The 13,766-nt window shown below is 57.4% G+C and overlaps 1 protein-coding gene across 2 annotated transcripts in view; it reads right to left on the bottom strand.

The window, feature by feature from the left end:
* Positions 1-9,578, bottom strand: part of TRIM8 (tripartite motif containing 8) — a 30,595-nt gene extending 21,017 nt beyond the window's left edge. The window contains exons 1-2 of one of the 2 annotated variants that reach the window (XM_074875180.1): positions 8,159-9,578; positions 7,215-7,872 (exon numbers count right to left, since the gene is read on the bottom strand). In XM_074875180.1, coding sequence (XP_074731281.1) covers positions 7,215-7,784 — 570 coding nt within the window. In that variant the 5' untranslated portion in view covers positions 7,785-7,872; positions 8,159-9,578. The remainder of the gene's footprint in view (positions 1-7,214; positions 7,873-8,158) is intronic. The other variant, XM_074875179.1, reaches the window with a different exon arrangement.
* Positions 9,579-13,766: the final 4,188 nt, after the last annotated feature.

Here is a 13,766-nt window from a genome sequence, read left to right as displayed (position 1 = left end):
TGACTTCGAGTGTGTATTACATAGAAGGCACCACTGCAGCATGGCAGGGCGCTGCTCTGAGCCCAGAACTTTGCTCATGTTACCATCACAAGTGAATCACAAGACAGAAGAGGGACAACCATGATCCCCTGGCGAGAACGGACCAAAGCTGTCCTTATCAGAAAGGATTTGGGACTGGGAACCTCTTCCCCAAGTTCATCTGGGGGACATATGTAAATACTCTTGTGCGCATCCAGAGTCTCATGCCTGTAAATAACTGTCCCTCCCTCCGTATTTGGGACCAGGCATCTCTTCCTCTCTTTCCCAAGGGCACTAGCTGTAGCTCTCCTGGGTAAAGGAAGCGTGGCTGCCTCTACCAGTCCTTCTTCCATAGAAGAGAGAAAGGCAGGACACACCTGGTCCTGCCCATTCCACACCTCTCCACCAGTCCCCCCCAGCATCTGCCCCATCTTCTCTGCCAGCAAATGGAGGTTCACCGCATTTGGCTACCACCACAAGCAAGCTCAGCAGCTCCGACTCCTCCAAGCCATCCCCCTTACTCCAACCAAACCAGCATCTCCTGAGCCTACGGGCTGCTGATAAACACAGAAAGTTGACAACGTCACCAGAACCTAGCCCAAATCCCGTAGCATTTTATTTTTTTAAAAGAAAAAAAGCCAGGCCAGACCAGCTTCTGCCCCAGAGCCTGCGTGGCAAAGCAGAATCTGGCTCCAAGTGTTTATTTATAAATCCGTACATACATGTACATTTGAATTCTGACAGAATTAATTCTGGCATCCAGCTAATTCAAAGCATTCCTCCCCCATCACACTACTGTTGCAGGCCAGCCCAGCACAGAAGCTGATTATAAAATGCTGCACTAGCCAGGCATTTCTGCAAAGGCTTGTGCTATTGAGCATTCAGTCTTTCCTTGCTTGGCTATTTCATTGTTTCGGTGTCGATCCCTCCTCTCTTGCCCTGTGTTTCCTGGTTACTTTTGTCCCTGCTCTGGAAGCACTGCTGCTCTCAGCCCCATTTCAGTGTCAGACTGAAAAAAAACCCCAAAACAATTACATGAAATTAAAGAGAAGAAAAGAAGAAATTACCCCTCTGTACCAAGATTTCCAGTAAACAGATAGGTAACGAGCAAAAAATAGGCCAATATGCTGCAAGGCAAGCTGCAGAGAGATCTGGGGATAGAAAACCCTCTGCCTCCCTCTGAAGCACAGCTAAGAAATCCCTGTGTGGTCACATGCTGTCCTCTGGAGCAGAGAGGAGAGAGGTCAGGGCAGCCAGCACTGTAAGAGCCTCTTTATTCTTGGGCAGTTGCACGAATCTGATCGCTTGTGCCCTTTGTGAGACATGGAAATCTGCCTTCTCCTCCCACCCCCTTTGCCAGCCCCCCCTTCTGCTCCCTCGGCTCAGACAGGGACAGAGGCAACTCCTTGGCTCCAGAGGCAAAGACTGGAGCAGCTGAGAGGCTGTGGACCCCTCTCTGGCCAGGACCAGGCTCGTCTGAGCACACGGAAGAAGCTTGAAGACAGTACTTTGGTGGAGCAACGGGAGGGGAGGAGAAGGGAAGGATGGTCCTGGGACTCAGGCCTTTCTCGAAGGGCTCATCCAGGCTCCCACGTGCGAGGCACGAGGCTGAGGGGTGGAGGAGAGTCCAGGGTGTCACACTACAGCCCACGTCTTTCCTGCTTCTCCCTCTCTGCCATGCTCAGGGGCTCGAGGAGAGCGGCATGCTGCACACCTCCATGCCAGCAGCCACATGACGCTTACATAAATATCACAGGTTGGATTTAGACTAAACAAGGGTCTGAGCTAAGTTTATTACATTCTCATCACCAGTCAAAGCTGGGCTTACACCTCCTGGTTCAGAGACCAGACCAGGACACCCCCAATCTCAGGGGCTCATTCAAAGCCACTGCCAAGGGAGGACTTCAAGGCAGAAAGCTCTGGCCAGGGCTGTCTGGCATGGGTGGGCAAGGCTGTGCCTAGGACATCCCCACCTACAAAGTACAGCCAACCCCTATATACCAAATGGGTAAGCCTGGGCTACAATTTGTCACTGTTCCTTGCAAAACAGCTCAAAGTCATCGGATGAACCTCACTTTCCCTCTCCTCACCAGGACCCGTCCACACAGCATTGCCCCCCACGGGAAGAGAGCATTCTCCGCTGCAGCCCCTGTCCTACTCCTCTTCTCTACCAAGGCTGCAAGCCTCCTTCCTCCCACCCAAACCCACCAGGCTGCCTCCCCACATCCTCCCATCTCTGCTGTCACTTCTCAAATTGACTACCCAGAAGACTTGCAGCTGCAGGTCTAGAGCAAGGAACCGCTGGCAACCTGATGGGCTAAGGGCAAGGAAAATGCTCAAGCTTAGCAGGAAAGCAGTCAGGAAAAGCCCTTAATGCAAACCCCGAGAAGGCAGGAGACTATCCCAGTTCAGCCAAAGATCTAGGACCACCAAGATACCCAGTGCCACTTGGCCAGCAAACCCAGATGGGTTTGCAGCAGGGTGGCTCAGGTCCCCCGAGGCCACTCTAGGGCAGCACAGGCTGCTATCAGTTGAACTGAAATACCCCTGCTGTCCCTGACAACACAGCACAGCAAAGCCTGACAGATCGATGGTGGTGAATGGCACAGAGCTAGAAAGCGAGGCTAGGTGGGTGCTGGGATTTCTGTGACTGCCCAAGGCCTAAGAAGTCATTACTCATCACGGCAGCTTGACCAACTGACAGCATCCCAGGGCACAATGATCAGTCACATTTAGGAGCCTGGCGCTGGACTCCCAAGGCCCCTGGGCAGGAACCAGAGCATGGGAAAAGGCAGGGGAGGGAGAGACCTGGGTTAGGCTGACCTAACCCCTGAGTTGGGCTGGCGGTTTAGCTCTGGGGTACTGGTGGAGGCTCAGGTGGAGGGTGCAGGGAGAACCTACAGCACTCCAGCTTCATAGGACCTACTGCAAAAGTCATCTGGGGACCACGTATGTTCAACGAGTGCCACAGGGAACGCCTGCCACGCACCAGCCCACACCATCTACAGTCATGAGAGCTAAATTAACGCTCGAACACTTGGGGCACTTACACTCACAATGCCTCCAGTGAGCTGCGTGCCGTGCTCCTCATAAACAAGTCATCTGGAAAATAAGTAAGCCTATAAAAATCCAGCCCATCACAAGTTACCAAACCTGTTTCAGAGTAAAACAGCCTACAGCAACTCACACCAGGAGCCTGGCAGTGGAGCCGACCCCAACCTCCTCACCAGTGGGGCTCCCTAGGTCCCAGCAAAACATCCCTGGTACAGATGGCAACATGGGGATGCGACACAGTACTCATTTCAAACAGGAAGGTATCTCTGGTGTCAGGGCCATCTAGCAAAGAAAAGTTGGTGGCATTTTCCCTCTAGAGACCTAGAGCTTTTGAACCGCAGAAGCAGTCAGCTGGGGCAGGTAGGAAAAGCGCACAGGCTATCTCTGCACTGGGGCTGGTGGCCAACACTGGCAAAGGACCAGAGTTTCTGGTACAGACTTGGGATTCATCTCGTCCTGTGCTCCTACCAAGTGCTCACCTCTCCTCTTTCCTGTACTTCAGCAAGCACCTGAGCTGGCCTTATCTGGGATGCTGCCAAGAAAGCAAGCTCAAACCCACCAAGGAGCAGACAGACTCAGCAGCCCAGTCCCTGTCCCCCTGGATTTGCCGAATGGGCACTGTTCCATGGCTAGGACTGGGTGCTGCTCCTACACGCCTGCAGGAGGATCCCCAGTGTTTTCCCACAGGTCTCCGCACCACAACACACTTTCTCCCTCTTAATGTTCAAAACCACCAGATATCTTCAGAATGTGAAGGGATTTTCTTCCCATTTCCCAAAAATGCACTGCAAGCTAGGTCAGAGGGAAATCTATCTCCAGCCCCTGAAACAGAACAGAAGCAGGAGCAGAGCCTCTACCCAAGCCCTTTTCCACTGGTGGCACCTCCAGCTGAGGACAGGCAGCTTGGGGCACCCCCAAGCAAGCTCTGATGTACCTGGCCTCAATCAACTGTGTCCCACACAAAGATGGGGAAAATACGGTAATACCCCGCAAGTGAGTCCCTTTCTTTGGCTGCTGCCATCTGACATGTATTTCTCCCCTTTTTAGATTTAAAAAAAAAAAAAGCAACACATCAACCTCACACTGGAGCAACTTTCTTTTTCAACCCTGGAAACAGGTTCCCCCATGCTGAGGAGACGGCAGGTTGCCCCATGCAGGCGGAAGGCACGTGGCTCGGTCAGCAAAGGCAAAGATGGAAGAAAAAATGTTTCGTTTTGAGACTTTGACACAAACAAAATGACAAGAAGCAAAAAAAAAAAAAGAGGGTGGGTTGTTGGCTTTTTTTTTTTCCCCCTCTCCTCTAAGCACTACAAAAACAGGAAACAAAGGAGAAAACATCTCACAGGGGGGAAGGGGAGGTAAGCGCTTTATACGCCCACGAAAGAAAGATTAACCACATATTTTATTTACTGTTTGTATTACAGTTGCACCGTGGAGTTCAACCAATTCTGAGCCAGGGCTCTGCGGGTTTGTGCAGCACCTAACGCTGAGTGGTCCCCTTCCCCCAAACCCACCAAGCACGCACCTCCACTTCAAGTGAGCCCTCCACAGATACCCTCTTTCCTCCTGCAGACACCTACCTCCGGCCTCTTTTGCCCAGCACAAGCTCTTTTGCCCCAGTTGCTGGCTGAGAAAGCACTGGTGCTGTCCCCAAGGAGTTTTGAGCCCCTTTTCCCCTTCAAATCCAACTGTAACTGGGGCAAGATGCCCTCCAAGGTTGGCCGGCAGCAGAACCAGAGTAATAAATGCTAAAAAAGGTGGGTTTATGGGGAGGGTGTTTGCAGGCTCCTGTTCCTCCTCTGGGTTCTTGGAGCAACCCCCACCACACTGGATCAATGTCGCACCCCCCCACACTCGCAGGTCCCCCACACCAAGGACAGGGCTCTGGGCCCCCAAACTTTGACTCATTTCTCAATTAACAGCTTCCCGAACGCGAGCCACGCATGGAACAAACCTCTCACAACGGGGCCTCCCCCAGACCTCCCAAGCCCAGCGTTACTCATCCGCCCCCCAGCCCCAGCCCTCCTTCCCCGGGATGTTCCAAATGTGGCTCACCGCCGCGGGGTGAGCAAGCAGCCAGGAATCCCGGGCCTGGCTCCCGCAGGCGGGAAGCCGTCACCGGCTGAGCGCACGCACCCTAATTCAGGAGCTGACACAGCCGCCTTCCTTGCCGGCTGGCGAGGGGCGGCTTTCAGCCAGAGACCTGGCCAAGGCCACGCAGCAAGAGCCGGCAACCTGCCGGGCATTTTTCCCGGGGACCCTTCCCTACTCCATCTGTTTCACGGAGGAACTGCCTCAACTATGGGGTGGGGGAGGATCCCTTGGGTACACTGTCCCCCAGCTTTGGGCTGTCCTCCATTGCCCCAGACTCTGAGCACCCAACCGAGCCACATGCCTAGCGGGAAGAGACAAGCTTATCATCGCAGAGAAAGGAAATTAAGATAACGTGGTGATGGAGGAACCGAGGGATTTGGCCAAGGTCACAAAATAATTCTGCATCTCTACGATACAGCTAACACCTTCGGTGTCTGGCCACATATCCTAAAATTTCAAGCCAGGGCCAAAATCCAGCCTAGCCAGTGGCAGCTTTCTGCCAGGTCATTAGCAGCGTGCATCCGCAAGGAGCAGCGAACATCCAGCCATAACAACAGCAGCAACAACAAAAAAACCCCACGCAGCAAGAGCGGGAACAGATGAGATCAAAGTGTCCTGGAAAAGGACCTGGAAAAATAGTTTTGGTCCCTGGCTAAGGCTCCCGGGAAATGCACACACAAGCCCCGTCCCAGCCCTGTGCAGCCCTCCCGGGGTGGCTCCCCACCCTGGCAGAGGGCGACCAAAATGACTCCCTATAAATAGAAGCAGAAAAGCGCTTCTCCAAAAGCCTGGCTGGGTCTTTCCCCTTCCAGCTCGTGTGGCGGAGCTGCTGGCACCTCCGTGGAGGTCTCTGGTTTTCCCCAAAAAAACCTGGAGAGGAAAATAACCTTCCTGTGAGCTCAGGCTGGCTCCTCTCTGCACAGAGCTGCCCCCCCTCTCAGGCCTGGCCATCCAATTGGAAAGTAATTATACTGCAATTTTTATTTATGACTTTTTTTTTTTATTGCTAAATGGTGACTCATTTTGGCAACATTAAAATACACAGGAAATCATCCCCATTTTACAGTAATCACCATTCAATTCATTGTTAAATATTTATTCGGCGGACAAGCGCCGGGCCTCTTTCGAAGGGTCAGAGGGGGAGCGGAGGGGCAGCCTTGGGAGGGGGTGAAGGTGGCGGAGGGGTCACGGCAGGGCTGCTGGCAGGGCTGCCCGCAAGGCTGTTAAATGCCCGCCACGAACTTCAGGGTGGGGAGCCAGGGGTGAAAGCTCCTGCCAGATGGCCTGGCCACGAGCAAAATACAGACTCGCTTTCCCTCGAATCCAGTGCTACGCCCCATGCTGTTTTTGGGGGGGAAGTGGAGGGGGGGGGGCAGCCCTGCGCCCCCTAAGAAAAACCCCATTATTTGGCCAAACCCCAAGCCTAAATCCCCGCCAGCGAGAAGACGTGGGTCTCCACCATGAAGCTCTCCGAGTGCCGGGGGAAGGGGATGGCGGCCGCCGGCCCCGGCGGGAGGCGGTGGGAAGAGCCAGCACTTTGACATTCACAGGCCTTACAATGGACCGGGTCCACGTCTGTGGCTGCTTTGTCCCCCCTGGGGAGCCCAATTTCGGGGCAACTCGACCTCGGATGTGGGCAGCTCCTCTGCCTTCCTCCAAATGGCTGCATACCCCTGCAGGAACCAGGGAGACGACCCCTCCAAAGATCCCTGGCCCAGGATCTTGACTCTTCCCCACGCAGCCCAGACCTGAGCAGTCACAGGTCTGATGGCTGAACGGCTCTGAATGCCTCCCAGCACGGGCCCCTTTCCCTGGGGAGCCCTCCCGGCACCCACGGACTCCGTCACAGCTCGGCTGGGGAGGCCACCTAACATGTCCGCCGCGGGGGGACCGGGCGGAGGAGGAGCAGCACCGGGGTGGATTTTGTGTAGGCCCTACACAAACACAGGCCTTTGGAGAACAAACACGGCAGGGGAAGAGGGCGGCCAGGGAGAGCGGCAGCCCCCTTGGGCTGGACAAACCCACGTCTCCATGAAGGTCTGACTTACCCTGATCTCATTGCGGCGGATCTCCACGTCGCAGACCGAGTGTCCCTGGTGGGCCCCGCTGTAGTAGCAGCAGAACTGGCAGACGGCCACCTGCTCGGCCTCGCAGTGGTACAGACGGTAGGCGTTGTGCTGGGGGCAGCTCCAGGCCCGCACGTCGTCCGCCTCCACCAGGAGATGGCCCCGGGCCGTGGAGGGTTGCTGGAGGTGGGTCTGGACATGGGACTGGCAACACGGGGCCTCGCACCTCAAACAGATCTTCTGGGCCGGCAGTGGCGGGCCCCGGCGGCAAAAGACGCAGTGCAAGACAGAGGGGGGCTTCTCCAGGTTGAGGGAGTTGAACTTCTCCACGATGTTGGTGAGCTTCAGGTTCTTCTCCAGGTTGGGTTTCTGGTTGTAGGCCTGGTTGCACTCCGGGCACCGCACCAAGCCCGACTCCTTGGCCCACGCCTCCCCGATGCAGCCCCGGCAGAAGTTGTGCTTGCAGGGCAGCTGGACCGGCTCCACGAAGACGTGCAGGCAAATGGGGCAGATGAGCTCCTCTTCGAAGCAGTTCTTCCAATTCTCGGCCATCTCTGCCAGCAGCCTCTGGCGACGTTTCCCCCCAACCCGCTTCGGTCGCTCAGTGTGGTCTAGGGGCGGACGCCGGGGTCTGTCCTCCCTGCAACGGGAAGCCTGGGGGTGAACGGCTGGGCTCCCCCCTCCCCGCAGCACACGCGATAAATAATAAACCGCAGCAGATTTTAAAATCAGGGATAAAATAAAACCACAGAGCAGCACTCTAGGAATTTCCATCCAGAAAACGCGACGTCCCCGTCACTTCGTTAAAAAAGCAACACAAACGGTTAAGAAAACCCCAACGTGATATAGGATTTACAGCCCAAAGTCTTAACCGCCCCTAAAAGCCATTTGTTTCTTTTTACCCCAGAAGGTGAATCGAAACTTACCAAAGGCTGAAAAAAATCCATACAAAATCCAGCAGCAGAGTCCAAGTTCCATACAAAGCTCCTAAATTTAGCGCTCCGGATCGGATTTTTCTTTTCTTAGGTTTGTAATTGACATTCAATATTTTAAAGGGACTTTTGTCCCCCACCAACCTGGCTAACAGCTGAGAGCACGGACTCGCTCGGCGTTTTATTTTTTATCCCCTGTATTTCTCCTCCCTCTCCCCCTGATGGGAGTTGGGAATCAGAGTCTTTTAAAGGAAACAGATCAAAGGGTTAAGATCCAAAATGGGAAAAGGAGAAAGATTAAAAAAATAATAATAATAGCGACGATGACGATGGCAAAAAAACGAATTCTCTCCGCGGCCCCCGAGATTTGCTTCTAACCCGGCGGAGCAGCAGAGAAAAAAACGGAAGAGGAAAAAAAAAAAAAAAAAGACAAGACAGGAAAAAAAAAAAAAAAAAAAAAGGAGAAAAAAAAAAAACCCCTCTCGCCTGCTTCGAGATTGCGAGGTCTTGAATGGGAGAGCTCGGTCATTCAGAGCAAACCCCAGCCCAGCGCAACCCTCCCAGCCTCGTCCAAGGCTCCCAGAGAGGGATGGGAGAGAGGACGGGCTTTGCCGGGGGGGATCTAAATCCCGCGGCCCCCAAAATCAACCTGCTCTGACTTCCCACCGGGGCTGGGGGGAAAAAGGCGTCCGGAGCGGGGGGCTGGGGGGGGGGGGGAGGGGGGGGGGGGCTGTCCGACCTAGCCCGGTCTCATGGCCAGCGAGCGGGGACGGAGCCCCCCCGACAGCAACAAAGCGATGGAGTCGGGGGTCCCGGAGAGGGACGAGTGTCGGAGCCGCCCCGGAGCGCCTTCCCCGGTCCGGCCCCACCGGGAAGGGGCGAGGCGGCGGCGGGCAGCCGGGAGGAGCCGGCCGAAGCGTGCGGTTCCGGGAGAGCCGAGTCAGCTCTCAGCCATTTTGAGCTGCCCTGCTAGAGAACGGAGACCAGAGGCGCATTAAAAATAAAATTTAAAATTAAAAAAAAATAAAAAAGGTATTAAAAAAATTTAAATAAAGTCACCGGAACAAAACCGCTCCCGCCGCCTCCCCCGCCCGCGCGGCGGGGCTCTGCGGAGGGGCTGCGGCTGCGGGGCCAGCCGAGCCGGAGCCGAGCCGAGCCGTCCCGTCCCGGCGGGGCCGCTCAGCAGAGCCCCCCGCGCCTGCCCCCGCGGCCGCCGCCTCCAGCCATCTTGGGCTCGCCCTGGGCGCCGCCCGCCCGCCCGCCGGAGCCCCACGCCCCGGCCTTCCTCCCGCCGCCCCCGGGGAGGCGGCCGCGGCCCGAGGAGGGGGGACGAGGAGAAGTGGGGGAGAGGGGGGCGGGGGGGCGCGGATCCCCGCAGCGGATCTCCTCGGGGAGGGGGAAGGGGGGGGGCGGCGCCTCGGAGGCGGCCGGGCTCAGCCCCGGCGCGGGGGGCCGGGGCGGCGGCGGGGGGCGGGCGGGGCGGCCATGGGGGCGGCGGCCGCGGGGGATATATCGACCGGGGGAGAGAGGAGGGGAGGGCGGGCGCGCTCCGCCCCGGCGCGCCGAGGGGCCGCCCCGCTCGGGAGCCGGTCGGGGTGGGTGGGGGGCGCGGAGCGGAGGCGCCGGAGCCGGTGCCGGTGGGTCCCGCCGGGCGCTGCCGCCGCCGCTGCCGCCTCGGAGCTGCGCGGCGCTGCGCTGCGCTGCGGCGGGACCGGCCCCGCCCCGCCCCGCCCGCGGGCCCGCCCACCGCGCGTCACGGGCCCCGCCCCCGCCCCGCCCACCACGGAGACGGCGCCGCCTTAAAGGGGACACGGCTGGCTCTGGGGCCCACCGCGGTGCTCGGCGCTGCGCGGCCCTCGGCCGGCGCGGTGGCGGTCCCGGCGGCTGTGGCCCAGCCTGTGAGGAGCCCAGGCGTGTCCCCAGCTGGCATGTCCCTGCTGGCTACCGCGTCAGCGGGAAGGACACCCTGCCTGGCCACCAGCATCCCTGTGCGGCCAGGAGCCAGGGCCGCTCAGGGTGCCAGTCCATATAAAGGGGCCGATTGCCCTGGAACCAGCTCACATCTGGGCCACAGCTGGCCCCGCATACCAGAAGTGCCCTCTGGAGCCTCCTATGCCCTCTCAGTTCCCCTCTGAATGGGCTGTTACTTTGCACGGGACCATTTCAGGTGCGTTTCCTCCCCGTGCAGAGCAACAGCCGTTTGTCCGGAGGGGTCTTTCCCAAACCAGCAGCCCCAGCACCTCCCGCCAGAGCCTGGGGCACAGAGGTGTCTCTGTTAACAGCTCTCCCACCAAATGTTTCCGCAGCTGTTTTGCGGGATGCTGTATATCCAACCCCTGCCAAATGTGCGGGGCCGCTGGGAACAAAGCACGTTGCTGGTGTAAATCCATTTCCCACTGGCGAAGGGATCACAAATGGCTTCAAAATGGAGTATTTAGACAAAAGAACCACTCAGGGTGCAGAGTCAGGTTTGTGGTGGAATGATAAGGGGCAAAGGCTCAGATGGTGGCTTCAGGATCTGGCTCCCACCTTGCCCCTGGGCCATACTCACTGAAGGGCAATTTGCCTCTGGGAGGGATTTAGCAGGAATTCCAGATCACAGCCTCAAAGCCACGGACCAAACTGTCCAGAGACGCCACCCAGCAGCAACTACTATAGCACCGTATAGTCACAGTGCCATGGGCCACCCAGGGCAGGCGGCTGCCTGCTAGAGGCAGCACACCCAGGGCGGGGGTGATCCAGGTCCTTCCACACTTCCCTTCACGGGAACTCCCTGTGCACAGGTGGGTCCTGCCAAGAGACACCCTGATAAGGAGACAGAGTGATACCAGCTATCTTTGGGTTGGTTTTGGATTTGAGATCCCCCATCCCATTTCCCTGCCTCCACCTTTCCCCACTCACTTTATCCTTTGATGGGACATTGGGGAACACCTCTACCTGCTGCCTGCATTATATCCAGCACACCCCAGTCCCAAAGTGCTGCCCCAGGGCAAATAATAACAAATAATAACAGCGTCGTACCCCAGCACACCCCACAATGCTGATGAGGCTGCAGTTGGTGTGCAGTGTCTGGGCTGGCTCAGGACACTTTCCTTGACCCTCATTTCTGGGTGAGGCCCCCACAGCCTCTTTGCCACAATAAAACCTATTTCTAGGTTCAGGCGACTGATCCCTGCCTGCATGGGGAAGTCCACAGCTGGGCCACCCTGGGGCTGGGGCTCACCCTGTATCACCCCCCAGCTGTACCCTCCATCCCCACACACCCAGCCCATGGCTCCCAGGGCTCGAGCACCAATTCCTGCAAAGGGAGCAGTTTGCCACGTAATTCCTCTGCCAGGCCTCGAAGCCCGTGGGCTGTACATCTCTGGGGTTTTACAAGTCGTCCGGCAGCCAGGACCGGTGGGAGCTGGGCAGGGCGGCACGGGATGTGTCAGAGCCGCTGTCAGCTGGCCGAGCCTGTGCGGAAGCAAACCTCTCCTCGAAAAGTCAGCGCAAAACTATTTGTGACTCTCACTTCTTTATAAACACAGGCAGTACTGGGCAGCCCCCAGTAACACTCACCATTCCCATCCCTGAGCAAGGCATGGCTCTCCTGCAGGGGCTGCTTGGGGCCCGCCCTCCCCATGCCCTTCACTGTGGGTGAGCTGGGGAAGCTGTCTGGCATTTAGCAGGATTTAAGAGTGGAAGGTGGATGGGATGGAGCTGAGCCAAGCTGAAAGATGCATCCTGCTCTCAGCTGGGAATCCTGCTGCCCCGGGACCGGCACTGGCCCTGCTGTCATCACACCTGCATCACACCTTCTGTGAAACGATGCCATCTCCCTGCCCAGCCCAGAGAAACCCCCTTGGCAAGGGAAGCCGCAAAGCCAGGCTGGGCATCACAACCCTTCTGCAGCCAGCAAGAGCTGCCTGGGGGGGCTGTAGGCAGGGACCCCTGCACACACAGCTCCCAGACACCCTCCTGCCAGTGCTGAGTGGCTGATGGACACCAGCAGGAGCGAGCTGCAGAAAGCCTGCCCACGCTTTGGGCTTCCCTCCATCAGGATCCGGCCCTGTGTGGGTGCCCCAGCCAGCACTGAGAGGCCACAGAGGTGATTTTTAGCTGAGTCCTGGTGCACATCCCTCAACTCCCCAAGCCTTGGTTTTCCCAAACACAGCCGGCCCATCGTTCCCCTTCGTTGGCGGTCTCTCTTTGGCAGCCTTAGCCCTGCCCTGGAGAGACCATCACCCCCACCAGCCTCCCTGGTAAAGTATCAGCAATGTTGCTGGGGCCCCAGTTAGCACTAAGTGGGCTGTGGGTACCCACCCACAAAAGGCTGGCAGAGCATCGCCCCACACCCTGCAGATCCACGACACTCAGGGACTTGTTACCAAGGTCTGGCATTGAAGTGACATTGCCTGGTACAGAGGGACCTCGTCCCCAGGGAGCAGGGATGCGCTGGCTTGTCCACAGAGCCAAGGTGCCTCTGTCACTGGGGGCAGGGGACGAGCAGGGTCATGCCTGGCTGCTGGCATTGAGGACCTGCCTCTGCTTTCCCAGGCAGACTTGAGTGACATTTAACCAGCCCGCAGACGTACAGAAACTCTGTTTGCTATTTAGGGCTGTGGACCCTACTGAGCTAATGGGAGAGGGAGGGTGTTCACACTGATTTACAGAGCAGTTGGCTGTTAAAGTGACAGCTTCCCTGTCTGCCACTACCCTGTCCCCAGGATGCCTTCCTCGGAAGCCTTGAGCCCTCTGAAAGTAATACAAAGTGATGGGCTTCTTGTATCATTTATAATTCAGTTAACCAGCCAGAGAGAAGCCATCGCTGCCCTTCTGTCCCCCTTCCACGTAAGCCCAGTGAGGTGGCTTAGTGCAGTGGTGAAAGCTCCCTCCACCCTGCTCCATATGATTAATGTGTTGAAGGCTTTTGCTGAAGTTTTAAGACTGGGTTTAAGGATTTAAGGAACTTGCAGGGTGGCAGTAGCTTGGTTTGCAGCACTAAATCTGTCTGCTTGTGGCCATCCCCCATTCCTGGCTGGGTTGGAGGAAGAGGGAAACAACCCCATGCAGGAGTCACAACACAGAGATCCCCACGGCCAGTCACCCCCTGCCCCAGCCCAGGGCACGCTGCTGACGTGCACCGCTTGTGCCCAGCCATCCCACTCACATCCCCGCTGCGGTGCCACACTTGTCCATCCCACACTGTCACCTACCTGCTCTGGCACCCTCACGGCTGGGTTCCTGCTGGGGGAAGATGCATGTGTGTGTGCACGGGGAAATCTCCAATCGCCTACGACTAATAAAAAGGGACCAGGAGCCGGCTGTGCAGCCTACTCCCCACAGCACACAGCGCAAGTTCGCTGCCCCAATCACCCCGGCAACACCCGCATCCAACACTGGCACCTGGCAACAGGGCTGGGACCGTGTTCTCAGGCATTGTGATGCCCTTGCGGGCCCCTCAGGAGAGCTTTGCCCCTGTGCAATGGATGCACAGCTGGGACTCCTTTTGGGGCAAAAATGCTGGGCTTTCTCCCTTCCTCCCCAAGCCTAAAGCATGGGGCAAAGCAGACAGTAAGGACTGGCCAAGGGGGCCTGCACGGGGGCCAATGGAGGGGAG

Source organism: Strix uralensis, chromosome 7 (genome assembly GCF_047716275.1).
Source record: "Strix uralensis isolate ZFMK-TIS-50842 chromosome 7, bStrUra1, whole genome shotgun sequence".
Taxonomy (NCBI): domain Eukaryota; kingdom Metazoa; phylum Chordata; class Aves; order Strigiformes; family Strigidae; genus Strix; species Strix uralensis.
This window is presented reverse-complemented; position numbering and strand designations above follow the sequence as displayed.